The sequence below is a fragment of the Somniosus microcephalus genome, chromosome 2, assembly GCF_052327205.1.
Source record: "Somniosus microcephalus isolate GS21.2 chromosome 2, FLI_Smic_1.0, whole genome shotgun sequence".
NCBI classification, from domain to species: Eukaryota; Metazoa; Chordata; class Chondrichthyes; order Squaliformes; family Somniosidae; genus Somniosus; species Somniosus microcephalus.
The window spans coordinates 25491702-25508770 of NC_140988.1; the positions used below are offsets into that span (position 1 = coordinate 25491702).

Below are 17069 nucleotides of genomic sequence, written 5' to 3' on the forward strand. Positions count from 1 at the left end.
TCCTCCTCCTCCTCCTCCTCCTCCTCCTCCTCCTCCACCCTTCCCCTTTAAGAGCTCACTGGCACCAGAGTGTCTGCCGTGCGCTGCGCCCGAGCTCGGGTGTTGCGCTCTCCACCGCCGGCTTAGCGCCTAAAGATACTAATGGAACGCCTCTTTTAGCGCTCCACCAACCTCTTAGGGCAAAGCCACTGAATTTCCGGCAACAGGGCGCTACTTTGGGGCGGGCGATAACTGCGGGCGCTAAGCTTAGCGCCCCAAAACTGTCTATACTGAAAATCTAGCCCTCAGAGTTTAGCTTAGCTTGTGTCAATTTGAGTTTAATTTAGTTTGTGTCAATGGGACTTTAGTTTACCTTGTGTGAATGGTAGTTTAGTTTAGTTTGTGTGAATTGGAGTTTAGTTTAGTTTGTGTGAATTGGAGTTTAGTTTAGTTTGTGTGAATGGTAGTTTAGTTTAATTTAAGTTTGTGTGAATGGGAGTTTAGTTTAACTTAGTTTGTGTGAATTGGAGTTTAGTTTAACTTAGTTTGTGTGAATGGTAGTTTAGTTTAGTTTGTGTGAGTGGGTGTTTAGTTTAGTTTGTGTGAGTGGGTGTTTAGTTTAGTTTGTGTGAGTGGGAGTTTAGTGTAGTCTGTGTCAATGGGAGTTTTGTTTAGTTTGTGTGATTTGGAGTTTAGTTTAGTTTGTGTGAGTGGGAGTTTAGTGTAGTCTGTGTCAATGGGAGTTTAGTTTAGTTTGTGTGATTTGGAGTTTAGTTTAATTTCGTTTGTGTGAATGGGAGGTTAGTTTAGTCTGTGTCAATGGGACTTCAGTTTAGTTTGTGTGAATGAGAGGATAGTTTGGGTGGAGCCTGAGTTGCTGTATAAGGGGCCCCGGGTCCTCTCGGCTCGAGTTATTTGCGATGTTAACTGTCACGATGGGCGTTCAGCTACTCGGTGGGCTCCTCCTGCTGCTCCTACCGGCCGCTGCCAAGCAGAAGCCGGGCTCGGCTCAGTGCCCTCCCTGCGTGCTGCCCGAGTGCCCGGCTCTGCCCTCCGGGGGCTGTCCGCTCGGAGAACTGAGCGACCCGTGCGGCTGTTGCGCCGTGTGCGCCGCCGGCCAGGGAGAGCCTTGCGGCGGCCGCGAGTCCAGGTACGGCCGCTGTGCCCAGGGCTACGAGTGCGTCCGAGTGGGCAGCAAGCGGAGGAGCCCGGGGCTCTGCCAGTGCAAGTCCCCCGAGCAGGTGTGCGGCAGCGACAGCGTCACCTACCGCAACGGCTGTGAGCTGAGAGCCGCGGCCAACCGGGCGGAGAAGCAGGGAGCGAGTCCGGTCACCAGGAAGAGCAAAGGAGCCTGTGAGAAAGGTGAGAGAAAAAAAAACCCACACCGCCTCAGCCTGGAGTGAGAGAGAGAGGAAAAAGAAAGACTTGCATTTATATAGCGCCTTTCAGGGCCACCGGGCGTCTCAAAGCGCTTTACAGCCAATGAAGTACTTTCTGAAGTGTAGTCACTGTTGTAATGTGGGAAAGCAGCAGCCAATTTGCGCACAGCAAGCTCCCACAAACAGCAATGAGAAAAATGACCAGATCATCTGTTTCTTAGGTGTTGGTTAAGGGATAAATGTATGCCAGGACACGAGGAGAACTACCCTGCTCCTCTTTGAATAGCATAATGAGATCGTTTACAGCCCATCCACCTGAGAGAGCAGACGGGGTCCTCCTTTTAAAGACTCATCCAAAAGACGGCACCTCTGCCAGTGCAGTACTCAACTGGAGTGTCAGCCTGGAACATGTGCTCAAATTTCTGGCGTGGGGCTTGAACGCGCAACCTTCTGGTTCAGAGGTAAGAGTGCTATGACTGAGCCATGGCTGACACCTTAAATTCATTAAACAGTTTTAGTGGTGTTGGTTGATGGATAAATGTTAGCCAGAAAATTCCCTGCTGTTCTTTGAACAGTGCCATGGGATCTACGCTATGGACACGAGTGCTAAGCCAAAAAAAGAGTTGTAAGGTTGTGTGAAAGCATGGCATGAAGCAACAGTAACTATGGAACAGTGTAACAGGCCACACTTTGTTCTATATATAAAAGCAAGTTGTGAAGAGGACACAAAGAATCTGCAAAGGGATATAGACAGACTAATGAATAGGCAAACATTTGGCAGATGGAGTATAATGTGGGAAAGTGTGAGTTATCCACTTAGGCAAGAAAAATAGTGTAGTCACTGTTGTAATGTCCGAAATGCGGCAGCCAAATTGCACACAGCAAGCTCCCACAAACAGCAATGTGATAATGACCAGATAATCTGTTTTAGTGATGTCCATTGAGGGATAAGACACTGGGTATGACTCCCCTGCTCTTCTTCAAAATAGTGCCATAGGATCTTTTACATCCACCTGAGAGAACAGACAGAGCCTCGATTTAATGTCCGAAAGATGGCACCTCCGACTGTGCAGCACTCCCTCAGCCCTGCACTCTAGTGTCAAGCTAGATTTTTGTGTTTAAGTCTCTTGAAGTAGGACTTGAACCCCACAATCTTCTGACTCAGAGACAAGAGTGCTGACACTGACACAGAACAGGAAGAGAGAGAGAAAAAGAGAAAGGGTTGAGGGAGAGAGAGTACAGTAAGAGAGAGACTGTGATAGAAGAGCGGGGGGAGAGAGACAGAAGAGAGAGGGAGTGACAGTGAGAGAAGGGGAGAGTGGGGGAGAAAGGGAAAAGCAGAGGGGGAAGAGAGAAGGGGTGAGTGAGAGAAGGGGAGAGAGTGAGAAGGGGAGTGAGAGAAAGAGGAGTGAAAGAGAGGAAGAAGGCAGTGAGAGAGCGAGAGAGAAGGATGAGAAAGAGAGGAGAGAAATTGAGAGAAGGGGAGCAAGAGAGAAGTGGAGAGGGGGGGTGAGAAAGGTAGAGAAAGAAGGGGAGAGAGAAAGAGGGGCAGAGACAGGGAAAGAAGGAGGCAGGGGGGAGAAAAGGAGCAAGGAAGGAAAGGGGAGAGAAGGAAGGAGGGAGGGAGAGAGAAAGAGGGAGCTGGGGCAGAGAAAGAGGGAAGGAATGGTGAAGAGAAAGAGGGAGGGAATGGTGAAGAGGGAGGGAGGGACAGGTGAAGTGAGAGGGAGGGGAGAGAAAGAGGGAAGGATGGTGAAGAGAGAGGGAGAAATGTCCAAGACCTGCCTTATGCAATGTCTAGGCAGTCCTGTAAATATGAGAGCAGCAGAGCTGCCTGGTTTGGGTGGGAGATTGCTTAACTATACAGATTGGGATCCTACACCAGTTGTGCATGCCACACACACTCAGCCCAATTGTACCAGTTGGTGAGCGGCCTAACCAGTGGCCTTTAGAGCATTTGAAAGAATCTCAAGAAAAGGCGCAGAATTTTGGGGGGCTCAATTCTTGTAGGGTCAGGAGCAGCACTCCTGCTCCTTCTGGCTCCACAAAAATAATGCAGTGCGTCGCCAGACCATGCTCGACCCCCTCTGGGATCAGCTCCCCCGCCCCCTTCCCAGACCCGACCTGCCTGGTTCAGTGTGACAGCCAGCCGATTTACCCCGCGCCCCCCCCCCCACAATATTAACCCTTATTCTTTTTCCTGGTTTTCTCATGTAATGTTTTGCATCCTTGCCCCATCTACAACAGTGTTTGTGGCCAAGAGTTTCTGCTTTGGGCGCAATCGGTGATCTGGGCGCAAATAGCACTCAAATTGCACTAGTTTTAAGAAGTGTTTTTTGACTCAAGTTTCCGCTCAAACGCATATCGCCGAACGTAAAATCTTCCTTGAACCAGCGCAATCGGGCAGCGTTTTCGAATATAAATTGAAAAAAACACATTTTTGCATTAAAAAATATTCCTTGATATATTTAAGAGTAGTAACCTGGTGCAGTTTTATTAATACAGATGAAAATGGGTTTATCGCAAAAAAATAAGCATTTTTAATCAGTGTCCAGTCCATCACCTGTGAGTAACCCGATTTTTAAATAACTGAAAATGAGTTAAAAAGAACTGTGCAGAATCAATTGCTAGTTACTTTGGTGTACATAGTCAGTTTTTTAGTAAATTGATAAAAAAAATAATATTTAAAAGCTTTTAAAATGTGCCTATTAGTGTCCTTGTGCCTTAAAAAAAAAGTTTAATTTTAAGAGGTTCCTCGAAGGCCCGTAAACGGGCGCAATAGCGGAAACTTTAAATGGTGATTAATTCACGGGGTGGGGCCAGTTTTGTGGGCGGGGTCAGCATCTCGCTCAATGTTCTTAAAACTAGCGCGAACGATCGCGGAAACGCGATTGTGCTGGATGTAATTCGCGCTTGAGATTCTGCGATCTTTTGCGCTGGTTTGGCCAACTTTGTGTGAATTGCGCCGAACTAAAACAGCACAACCTAGCGGAAACTCGAGGTCCGTATCTCTTACTATCTTGTAGCCCGTTTCTTTTTGCTCCTCTGATAGTATTTTCTCGCTATTTATTTCAGGCAAGCTTTCTGCTTCCAATCCAATAACTTTATTAATCCCACTCTCGCTCGCTACCCAGACCTAGACTTTTCCCCACCTTCCTACCATATTACAGGAAACTCTCTTAACCGGCAAAATTCAGGAGTAGGTTTAGGTAAGTTTTATTTCATATTAGTGGCCATGTAACCGGGGTTGCTGGATCTGTGGCGTGTAAGTTCCTGCACCTGTTGCCATGCAACAGGGACACCTGGATCGTGTACCCGGGTTCCTGCACCTGTTGCCATGCAACAGGGACGCCTGGATCTGTGGCTGTGTAACCGGGTTTCCTGCACCCGTTGCCATGCAACAGGGACACCTGGATCTGTGGCTGTGTAACCGGGGTTCCTGCACCTGTTGCCATGCAACAGGGACGCCTGGATCTGTGGCCGTGTAACCGGGGTTCCTGCACCTGTTGCCGTGCAACAGGGACGCCTGGATCTGTGGCCGTGTAACCGGGGTTCCTGCACCCGTTGCCATGCAACAGGGACACCTGGATCTGTGGCCCTGTAACTGGGGTTCCTGCACCCGTTGCCATGCAACAGGGACACCTGGATCTGTGGTCGTGTACGGGGCTCTGTACCTTAGTAAGTATACCTCTCTGTAATCCGGACTTTTTGATCAACCGGCACCACGCCGGTCCCGTCGGTGCCAGATAAAAAAGAGTTTCCTGTAGTTTAAATCACTTATGGTGATGTATATTAAACCTTCATTTCCAATGATGTATTTCTTAAACTTCCACTTGCACTGATGTTTATTAACAGTGGGATTACAGAATCACTGGCTGATACAGTGGTGGCTGTTTTCCCAGTCTGCACCGCCAACGGTGTTTAGGATATTTTCGCAAAAGGTTTCAATGTTTTAGTCTACCTAATTTAAAGTTCCCAAAAAATTGCTAACTGCTGTTTTTAAAAGGGTCCTTTGGCTCAACGATGACTTCTTTTATATAGAATGGGACATAAGCACAAAAGCAATGATATTGAAGTTTGCTGACAATACCAAATTAGGGGACATGGCAAATTGTGAGGAAGAATGCAGGAGATGCAGGTATGCATAGTTGGTTAGTGGAGTGGGCAGATAGGTGACAGCTGCTGTTTAATGCAGGGAAGATGTGAAGTTGTACATTTTAGGGAAAAGGACAATGAAAGGTTGTATACCCTAAATGATAAGATTCTTAACAGAGAGATCTAGCAGTGCAGATACATGGACCTTTAAAGGTGGGAGTGCAGGTAGAAAAGGCTGTCAAAAAGTCAAATGATTCTGGGTTTTATATACAGGGGCATTGAATATAAAAACAAGGAACCAAAGTTTGAATTTGTAGAAGACATTGTTAAGGCTACAGTTGGAGGATTCTCTGCAGTTCTAGGCACCCTGTTCTAGGAAGGATATTCGAGCCTTGGAAAGAGGACAGTAAAGATTTACTGGAATTATATCAGGGATCAACAACAACAACAACTTGTATTTATATAGCGCCTTTAACATAGTAAAACGTCCCACGGTGCTTTACAGGAGTATTAAAAGATAAAAATGATGACACCGAGCCACATAAGGAGATGTTAGGGCAGGTGACCTAAAGCTTGGTCAAAGAAGTAGGTTTTCAGGAGCGTCTTAAAGGAGGAAAGAGAGGTAGTGAGGCGGCTATAGTTATGAAACATTATAGTTATGAAGTAAAGCTTGGAAAATTTGATGCATTTATGGTGCAGCACGGAAGACTAAGGGGTAATTTGACTCAGTTAGCCGCACTCTTGTTTCTGAATCAGAACCTCCCAAAGAGCTTTAAAACTAATGGATTACTTTTGAAGTGTCACTGTTGTTATGTAGACAAACATGGCAACCAATTTGTGCATAGCGAGTGAAATGAATGAACAGATAATCTGTTTTTGGTTGAGGAAGGAATGTTGGGTAGGACAATCATCTGCTCTTCAAACAGTGCTATATGGGATCTCTTGCCTCAACCTGAACAGTTCATGGTCTCATCAAACAATAGCGCTTCTAACAATTCAGTACCGTGTTGAAATCGCAGCCTGGATTTATATGCTCAAATCCGTAGTGAGGGTTGAACCCACAACATTGTGATTCAGAAACAAGAGTGCGAACAATGTCTTCTACAAATTCAACATGAGGCAATATGGAAATGCAAGTTCGTTCTTGTGGACGATTTCAAAATTAGAACTTTAAAAAAATTTGCAAACTGAGAGTAATTAGTGAAAGATTGTTAATGATTCACCAATTAATGGAAACAAAGAGGAATTTACTCAGGATTATCACAAAAAGAATAAGGGGGAGGTTAGAAGAGATTTTTCACACAGAGGGTTATTAGAATAGGGAATGCTTTCCCACAAGTGTATACTGAGACAGAGACTCATTTAAAAGGGAATCAGATGCATATTTCAAAAGGAAGAATATAAACAGGTATGGGGAAAGGGTACGGGAGATGAATGGATAACTCGAGTTGAAGAGCCAGCACTGGCCCAGGACGATGGGCCAAATAGCTTCTTTCTGTGCTGTGAATCCTATAATTATACCTACTAGGACTGCAGCTGTACCATATTAATTGCACTGAAGAACTTTCATACTTGACGTGATTCAGTTAGTTGGTGCAAGTTCAGAACTGTATGTGCAAGGTCCATTTTTGAATGTAATTCATTGCATGCGAAGAAATTAGGGGCTGGTCTTGATCGACTCATCTATCATGATTTCTATGAGCTGGGAATGTTTTCGAAAGTGACTTCAGAAAACCCAGAATAAGAAGCCTTTTATTATTCAATATTTATACAAGCCATAATTTACTGCTCTGGGACATTTAAACTTTAGCAATTCTGGACAAAGTAATAATGTTGTTAATGGCAGCCCCAAGCAACAGTGCTCTTAAAGAAATACTACAGTATCTTCAGTTATTCATCTGCAGTGTATTTCCCCTAGGTGTAATTAAAATGGTATCACAGTGAATTTGCGTCTGTCCCAAACATGGTCTCCCCTGCACCGGGGCAGAGGTTGCATGGCTGGTAGTAAAGGCTCTCGGGCTGGAAATATCCTCAGCTCTAGCCAGGGATCTGCCAGATGGTTGGTATGCCAGGTGGTTAGCAGATGAGGCCCATCTGAGGGTCCAGGCTTAGGTCTTGGTCTGGAGGAAAAAGTAGCATGTTAGTGGGGCGACCCTGCCCCTTTGCACAGGGTGCCAAGGTACCCAGAAAATGTCTTCATGCTGATGGCACCAACAAGAGGCTGCAAATGCTACATTACCCCCTTGCTATTGGCAGACACTCAAGATGTGCCCATAATGGGGATGTGCCTATAATGTGGATGCCCACCACAAACAGATAAAGGAACCGCTCTCTGATCCTGGCTAATCCGGCAAAGTCAGTGGCGGAGGTTCCCAGTGGGTTGATGTTAGGGCCTATTCCATTTTTTATAGTGAGGGTCACTATACAAGCACATTGGTCTTAAATAAGCGCCGGGATGCCCCCATCAATGCAAATCCTGCCAGTGTCCGCAGGGTGTCAGGAGGTCTCCACTTTACGTATTCACAGTGGGTGTTGTCACCAACAGCAACTTACATTTATATAGCGCATTCAACATAGTAAAATGTCCCAAGGCGCTTAACAAGAGCAATATCAATAAAAAACATTTTTGACGCCGAGCCACAGAAAGAGATATCAGGACAGATGACCAAAAGCTTGGTCAAAGAGGTAGGTTTTAAGGAGCATCTTAAAAGAGGAGAGAGAGGTAGAGAGGCGGAGAGGTTTAGGGAGGGAATTCCAGCGCTTGGAGCCAAGGTACAGGAGACTTTGGTTTATCCGGAGGTTGTATGTCCGGAAACCTCGATCTACCGGCAGAAATCAGGAGCCGTTCTGTTAGGTTGTTTTTCTTCTCGTGGCTTTTTTTTCCAACAGTCAGGCTTTGGAAAGTCTCTCTGAAGCTGTTGCTAAGCTACAGAGACGCTTCCAAGGTACGGGCCGACTGTTTGAAGCTGTTGCTAAGCAACAGTGTTTGTTGTCAGATACGGAGATGAAAACCTCCGTATGCTTCAACATTAACTTTGTATGTCCAGCAGTTTTGATAGATCGGCAACAGCTCCGTCCCGTCGGTGCCGGATATAACAAAGTTTCCTGTAGCTGAAAGCATGGCCGCCAATGGTGGAGTGATTAAAATCGGGGATCCACAAGAGGCCAGAATTGGAAGAGCGCAGAGATCTCTTAAGGCTTGTAGGGCTGGAGGAGGCTACAGAGATAGGGAGGGGGCGAGGCCATGGAAGGATTTGAAAACAAGGATGAGGATTTTAAAATTGAGGCATTGTCGGACCGGGAGCCAGTGAAGGTCAGTAAGCACAGGGGTGATGGGTGAATGAGATTTGGAGCGAGTTAAGATACGGGCAGCAGTGTTTCAGATGAGCACAAGTTTATGGAGGGTGGAAGTTGGGAGGCGGGCCAGGAGAGCATTGGAATAGTCAAGTCTCGAGGCAACAAAGGCATGGATGAGGGTTTCAGCAGCAGGTGAGCTGAGGCAGGGTCGGAGTCAAGCGATCTTACGGAGGTGAAAGTAGGCAGTCTTGGTGATGGAGTGGATATGTGGTCAGCAACTTATCTCGGGGTCAAATGCAACACCTAGGTTGCGAACAGTCTGGTTCAGCTTAAGACCGTTGCCAGGGATGGAAATGGTAGTCAGGGAACGGAGTTTGTGGCGGGGACCAAAGACAATGGTGTGCTTCTCAAGTGCCCGAACGAAAGAAAGACTTGCATTTATATAGCATCATTCACAACCTCGGGACATCTCAATGTGTTTTACGGCCAGTGAAGTACTTTTTGAACTGTAGTCACTGTTGTAATGCAGGAATCATGGCAGCCAATTTGCGCACAGCAAGGTCCCACAAACAGCAATGTGATAATGACCAGATAATCTGTTTTAGTGATGTTGATTGAAGGATAAATGTTGGTCAGGACACCAGGGAGAAATCCCTGCTCTTTTTCAAAAAGTGCCATGGGATCTTTTACATCCACCTGAAAGGGTATACAGGGCCTCGATTTAACATCTCATGCGAAAGACTGCATCCTCTGACAGTGCAGCACCCCTTCAGTACTGCATTGATATGTCGGCCCAGTTTATGGAGTGGGGCTTGAACCCACAACCTTCTGACTCAGGCGAGAGTGCTAGCACTGAGCCAAGGCTGACACCTGTATTAATATGTACCTCTCTAGACACAGAGCTACCCAGGTAGGTAAATCGATCCACAACTTGAAGTGTGTGATCAACGATAGTGATGATAGGTGGAGTATAATCCTTGCCTGGGGCTGGTTGGAAAAGAAATGTCTTTTTAATTCTGATACTCATGCCAGATTGCAGGCAAGCTGTTGCAAAGTGATTCATGATTGCTTGCTTATCATCCTGGGAGTGGGTCATGACAGCACAGTCATAGCAAATAGGAATTCACAAATACATTCTTCCAGCACCTTTATTTTACCTTGTTGTTAAAAATTGAAGAAATGCTCAACCAATCTTGGTGCCATTGTGGTTTTTAATAGTCAGTATATTACTATATAAGCACACGAGGCGGAAATTCTATGGCCCTTCCGCTGTCCTCCCACCATATCTGACAGGAGTGCGACCAAAGGGTTGTGAATTATGCCAGGGAAGGGTTCCTGCCCTTCCTTGGTAGTTTCAGTGGGGCCTTGTGAAAGGCAGACCAAACAAAGCTAGCAGCGAGGAATGGGTGCAAGAGCATTGGAGCCAGTACACTGAGTGGGACCTAGCATACCAGCCCATCCAACAGCAGACGTGGGGCCTGAACTGCGGCCAAGAGCCCTGCAAATTTGGGGAATTCCTGAAGATTTTTCAACCTCAAGATGCATCACTAATACCTATCATTGACATTTAAAAGAAGTAACCTCCCTTTGACCTCACAAACTTTAGTAGGGTCAGCACTAGAGATCATTGGTGGGCGGATCCCCAATATTTACACTAGGATCAAAGGCTGCCGGGTTTTAGGGTCCATTGTGTTTTTATAAAACGTACAGAATCAGTTAATGAAAGATTTTTTTGTACTAAACTGATTCATGTCTTCTTGTTTGTAATAAGCTTAACATTCCAAATTCAAGCACATTTTATCCCATTCTGTACGGAACTTAATCTAGCCTCTGTTGTGAATCTATATTTATGTCCAGTTAGGCAGAAAAAAACAACCTTTGTTCATCCAATTCTTTTCTTCCTGTATTTACCTGAAGCATAGCAACAGTATGTTTCATTGTTAGAAAGTCTATGGTTAAGAAGTAAGATCTTGCAGAGGCTGGAAATCTGAAATAAAAATAGAAAATGCTGTGAACACTCAGCAGATGTGCAACGAGAAATGTATGGTTAACGTTTCAAGTCGATGACCTTTTGTCAGTTTTATTAGGAACATAGGAACAGTAGTAGGCCATTCAGCCCCTCGAGCCTGTTCTGCCATTCAATGAGATCATGGCTGATCTGTGACCTAACACCATATGCCCACCTTTGCCCCATATCCCTTAATACCTTTGGATGAGCATTTGAAATGCCATAGCATACAAGGCTACGGGCCAAATGCTGGAATATGGGATTAGATTAGACAGGGCTTGATGGCCGGCATGGACACGATGGGCCGAAGGGCCTCTATCCGTGCTGTATTACTCTATGACTATGACTCTATGACTCTATGACAAAGATCTATCAATCTCAGATTTAAGATGAACAGTTGACCTAGCATCAGTTGCCGTTTGCGGAAGAGAGTTCCAAACTTCTACCACCTTTTGCATGTAGAAGTGTTTCCTAACTTAACTCCTGAAAGGTCTGGCTCTAACTTTTAGGCTATGTCCCCTTAGTCCTAGACTCCCCAACCAGCGGAAATAGTTTCTATCTACCCTATCAGTTCCTCTTACTATCTTGAAAACTTTGATCAAATCACCCCTTAACCTTCTAAATTCCAGGGAATACAACCCTAGTCTGTGTAATCTCTCCTCGTAATTTAACCCTTGTAGTCCAGGTATCATTCTGGTAAATCTACGCTGCACTCCTTCCAAGGCCAATACATCCTTCTCAAGGTGTGGTGCCCAGAACTGAACACAGTGCTCCAGGTGTGGTCTAACAGGGCTCAGTCTTTCTAGCTGATTTGTGCATAGGGAGCACAACATCAAAATTTGCTGATGACACAAAAGTAGGGGGATGAACAAATAGTGAGGAGGACCTCGGTTAGTGGAATGGGCAGAATGGTAGCAGGTGCAAGTTGATGTGGAGAAGTGTGATGTAATGCATTATGAGACAAAAAACAAGACATGGGAACCCGCGGAAGGGTCTGAAGGAGCATAGAGGTGCAAATATGTAATTCCCTGAAAGTATGAGTGTAGGTAGAAAAAGCCATAAAAAGGCCCACATCGTTTTATTTTATAGATGGGACATAAAATACAAGATTAAAAAGGTAATGGTAAGTTTGTGCAAGGTAATGGTTAGGCTTCAGTTAAAACACTGTGCAGTTTTGGGCACCACCTTTATAGAAAAGATATTAAAGCCATAAAGAGCATTGAGCATAGATTCACCAGGATGATGCTGGGGGTAGGCAATTGTAGTTATGAGGGAAGAGTTAAGATGTTGGTGCTATTCCTACGGGAGCAGAGAAGACTAAATGAAGGCTTAATAGACATTTTAAAATGATGAAAGGTTTTGATAGTGAGAATAGGGAAATACTATTTCCTCTGGTTGTGAAGTCCGTGACAAGGGGTCATCAATTTAAAATTGGCATTAAATGAGTGAGGAGAGTGATTAGGAGAGTTTATTTTACATAGAGGCTGGTTGGAGCATCGAATGCTTTGCCATGTCAGTTCAAATCTCAGAATCAAATCTGAGACTTTTAATTCAGTTTTTTTTAAAAATCTGGAAATGAAAAGCTGGTATCAGTAAAATTTGACCATGGAAATGTGATCAATATAAACTAGGGGGTACAATTCTAGTGGGGGGGTGGGTGTGTGAGTAGGGAGACCTGGGGGTGTATGTGCACAAATCGTTGAAGGTGGCAGGGCAGGTTGAGAAAGCGATTGGAAAAGCATACAGGATCCCAGGCTACATAAATAGAGGCATAGAGTACAAAAGCAAGGAAGCTATGATGAATCTTTATAAAACACTGGTTCAGCCTCAACTGGAGTATTGTGTCCAATTCTGGGCACCGCACTTTAGTAAGGATGTGAAGCCCTTTAGAGAGGGTGCAGAAAAGATTTACAAGAATGATTCCAGGGATGAGGGACTTCAGTTATGTGGATAGACTGGAGAAGCTGGGGTTGTTCTCCTTAGAGCAGAGAAGGTTGAGAGGAGATTTGATAGAGGTGTTCAAAATCATGATGGGTCTAGACAGAGTAGATGGAGAGAAACTGTTCCCATTGGCAGAAGGGTCGAGAACCAGAGGACACAGATTTAAGGTGATTGGCAGAAGAACCAAAGGCGATATGAGGAGAAACTTTTTACCGCAGCGAGTGGTTAGGATCTGGAATGCACTGCCTGAAAGGGTGGTGGAGGCAGACTCAATCGTGGCTTTCAAAAGGGAATTGGAGAAGTACCTGAAGGAACATTTTTTGCGGGGCTACGGGGAAAGGGTGGGGGAGTGGGACGAGCTGAAGTGCTCTTGCAGAGAGCTGGCACAGGCTCGACGGGCCGAATGGCTGCCTTCTGTGCTGTAACCATTCTATGATTCCATTCACTGTCCTTTTGGGAAGGAAATCTGTTGTCCTTACATAATCTGGCCTATATGTGACTGCAGTCCTGCTCCAATATGGTTGACTCTTAACTGCCCTCGGAAGTGGCCTAGCAAGCCACTCAGTTGTAACAAATGGCCACAAAGAATCAGCATTTGGGTTGCAACAGTTCAAGAAGGCGGCCCAGGACAACTAGGGATGATGAATTAATCCCAGTGGTGCCCACATCCTGAGAATGAATGAAGAAAATTCTCCAGTGGAAAATGTCATGTTATCTGGTGTTGTTTGAGTTAGTAATGCAACTGCATTAAAGTCCAGGAAATGTGCGTTACACTATTCTTTGAGGGTTCCCTGATGGCTGAGAGAGTTTATCCAGTGATTAGCTGACACGTGCACACACACACCAGAAAAGTCCCAGTTATAGCGCCCCCACAGTTTGATCTCTGGTTTGTGCTGATTTAGCTGATCACATATGTGGCATCTGGAGGGGTGCTACAATTGGCTCCAGCAACCTTGGTGAGTGAAGGGAAGATCAGCCAGGTTGGCTGTTTCTGATCATTATCCAACGCCCCCTGGAGGAAGTGCACAGAAGCGTATGTCAGGTAACACCGGGTTGTTGGAGCATCGCAAGCATTGCCATAGGGAGTGGTTAAGGCAGAGACTGATGCATCTTTTAAGGGAAAGGTGGATAAACATTTGAAGCAGTGGATGGACAGGTTAGGACTTGGTGTGACACTCACTGTCACTGCTCAGTAATGGCCATTTGGGAGAGTGGAGAGAGAGTGGGACTAATGGTAGCGTACACCCCCGCAGTAGAAGAGGGGGGAAAATTGTGCAGAAAATGTTTTAAAATCCTCTCCATTAGAAATTGTTAAAGTAATATCTTTCAAAAGTAGAGTTTGTGAAGGGGGTGTTATTTAGTAAAAAGCAGAAGTATGCCTTTTCCTGTTGCAACATTATTGTGCTCCTAGCAGTCCTTCCAGTTAAATATTGTACTTATGTTCAGCAGTTCAACTCTGCAAAATATTTATTCAAGGTTGGGTTTCCACAAGCGCAGTCATGCACTCACACAGTACAAGATGTACTTTGGCAGTATTCCAGAGCTGAATTCCTGAGGTGAGGTGAGAGTGACCCCCCTTGACGTCAAGGCAGCATTCGACCAAGTGTGGCAGCAAGGAGCCCTAGTAAAACTGAAGTCAGTGGGAATAAAGGGGGAAAACTCTCCAATGGCCAGTACCCAGCACAAAGGAAGATAGTTGTGGTTGTTGGAGGCTTATCATCTCAGTCCCAGGACATCGCTGCAGGAGTTCTTCAGGGCAGCGTTCTAGGCCCAATTGTCTTCAGCTGCTTCATCAATGACCTTCCCACCATCAAAAGGTCAGAAGGGGTTATTCGCTGATGATTGCACAGTGTTCAGTTCCATTTGCAACTCGTCAGATAACGAAGCAGTCCATGCCCGCATGCAGCAAGACCTGGACAACATCCAGGCTTGGGCAGAAAAGTGCCAAGTAACATTTGCGCCACACAAGTGCCAAGCAATGAACATCTCCAACAAGAAAATGTCTAATCAAATCAAATCAAATCAAATCAAATCAACTTTTATTGTCATTGTTAGTGCACAAGTGCAGTACAACGAAATGTAGACTTGCGGCTCCCAAGAGTGTACATTTAGATTAAGACATTTAACCATTCAACATACATTTGGCTTGTAATACATAAACATAACCATAATAAAGTGCATTGACAGATGTGCAGGCTTTAGAGTTTATTTGTGGAGTTCAGTAGGATGACAGCCCTGGGAAAGCAGCTGTTCCTAAATCTGGTCGTACGGGTGCGATTGCATCTGTAGCATCTCCCAGATGGCAGGAGGGCGAACAGACTGTGGCTGGGGTGGGTAGGGTCTTTGATGATGGACCGTGACCTTCGTAAACAGCGTTTCTGGTATATGTGCTCTATGGTCGGTAGCCGGGTGCCGGTAATGCGTTGGGCAGTTTTGACTACCCGCTGCAGGGCTTTCCGGTCATAGTAGCTACAGCTGCCATACCATACCATACCACCACCCCTTAACATTCATTAGCATTACCATCACTGAATCTCCCCACCGTCAACATCCTGGGGGTCACCATTAATCAGAAATACAACTGGACCAGCCACCTAAATGCTGTGGCAACTAGATCAGAGGCTGGGTATTCTACGCCAAGTGGTTCACCTCCTGACTTCCCAAAGCCTTTCCACCATCTACAAGACACAAGTCAGGAATGTGATTGAATACTCTCCACTTGCCTTGATGGGTGCAGCTGCAACAAGGGTCAAGAAGCTCGACACCATCTGGGATAAAGCAGTCCGCTTGAGTGGCAACCCATCCACCACTTTAAACATTCACTCCCTCCACCACGGTCTACAGCGTGTATTATCAACAGGATGCACTACAGCAACTTGTCAAGGCGTCTTTGACAGCACCTCCCAAATCTGAGACCTCTACCACCTCGAACGACAAGGATTCCAGGCGCACGGGAACACCGCCACCTCCAAGTTCCCCTCCAAGTCACACACCATCCTGACTTGGAAATATATCGCCAATCCTTCATCGACGCTGGATCAAAATCCTGGAACTCCCTACCTAACAGCACTGTGGGAGTACCTTCACCACATGGGACTGCAGCGGTTTAAGAAGGCGACTCACCACCACCGTCTCAAGGGCAGCTAGGGATAGCCAATAAATGCTGGCCTTGCTAGCAACTCCCATATCCCAAGAATGATTTTTTTTTTTAAAAAGAGAAGTCATTGATATATTTGAATGATCACTTTGGTTAAAAGTTATATCAACTCTATCAAATGTGACTAAAATGTATTTAAAATCAAAATATTTTGAAATTTAGCATAATACTTTGATCATTTTAAAATTAGCATAAGAGTCCCTGCAATAAATCAAGACAGAGCAACATAGCTGTGCTCATTTGCAATGGATCAGTGTTAGTTTTGTGTTGCATTACTCAAACTATTCTATAATTCACCTAAAAACTATGCAGCAGCACGTCTAATCTTATTAACAGCCCGCGTGCAGTGACATGTCAAGCTAGTTCGGTTTAATGGTTGCACTCTATTAATTTTTTGCTGAGACTGATCTATCAGTAGAAACGACTTTTAACCATTGGTTCTTGTACGGCTCTGTTAAGCGCTGGATTAATGATAACCACAGCCGAATGCACAGATTATTCTCTCAAAGGTTTTGCTGACGTTGCTGAAACATTCTATGGTGAATATTTCATTCCATTATGAATAAATGTTTTCACTGTGGCTGGATTATTTTGCTGCATAGTTTTCGCACTGTTGACTCCATTTGCGGGTTTGTCTTCTTTGAATTTCGTGGACCGAGAGGCTTGGAAAGGGCTGTTTTTAGTACTGCTGCAGCTCGCTGGATAAATCCTGAATGCCAAGGCCTAGTTACATGAAAACTGATAGGAAGGTGGATTTAAACTTTATACGTGACTCCTAAGGCTTTCATGTTGCACACCTATGTAGCCCACAAAGAGAAAAGGCTTGGGCATACCTGCCTGGACCAATGACATTAAGGGGCAGATTTTGGTCTGGGGTCATTCTACCGGAACATTTAAAAAAAATTAAAAAAAATTATGCCTGCCCCACTCATCGGTGATTAAGTTTAAGCGAGGTGCCCTTCACCAGGCGTTGGATCCCTAACTTACATATTTAATGCCTGTTTTAAGTGTTTACCTGGGAGTCCAGGACACACGAATTTAGCAGTGTGTCCAACGCTGAGCAGATTGCGCATGCCTGTCCCACTGCTAAATTGGTATACTTTCCACCAGTTTTACGCCAGAAAAATGGCCGCAGTGCATACCAATTTCACCTCCTTCAGGCTCCGAGTCTTCCTTATGATTTACAATATTCCTGTTTTAAGTTAACACTCGT

General features: G+C 45.2%; 1 protein-coding gene across 1 annotated transcript in view; it reads left to right on the forward strand.

Moving 5' to 3' along the window:
• The first annotated feature begins 283 nt into the window (after nucleotides 1-283).
• Nucleotides 284-17069, forward strand: part of LOC147122609 (insulin-like growth factor-binding protein 7) — a 32456-nt gene continuing 15670 nt past the window's right edge. The window contains exon 1 of the mRNA XM_086007629.1: nucleotides 284-1341. Coding sequence (XP_085863755.1) covers nucleotides 900-1341 — 442 coding nt within the window. The 5' untranslated portion in view covers nucleotides 284-899. The remainder of the gene's footprint in view (nucleotides 1342-17069) is intronic.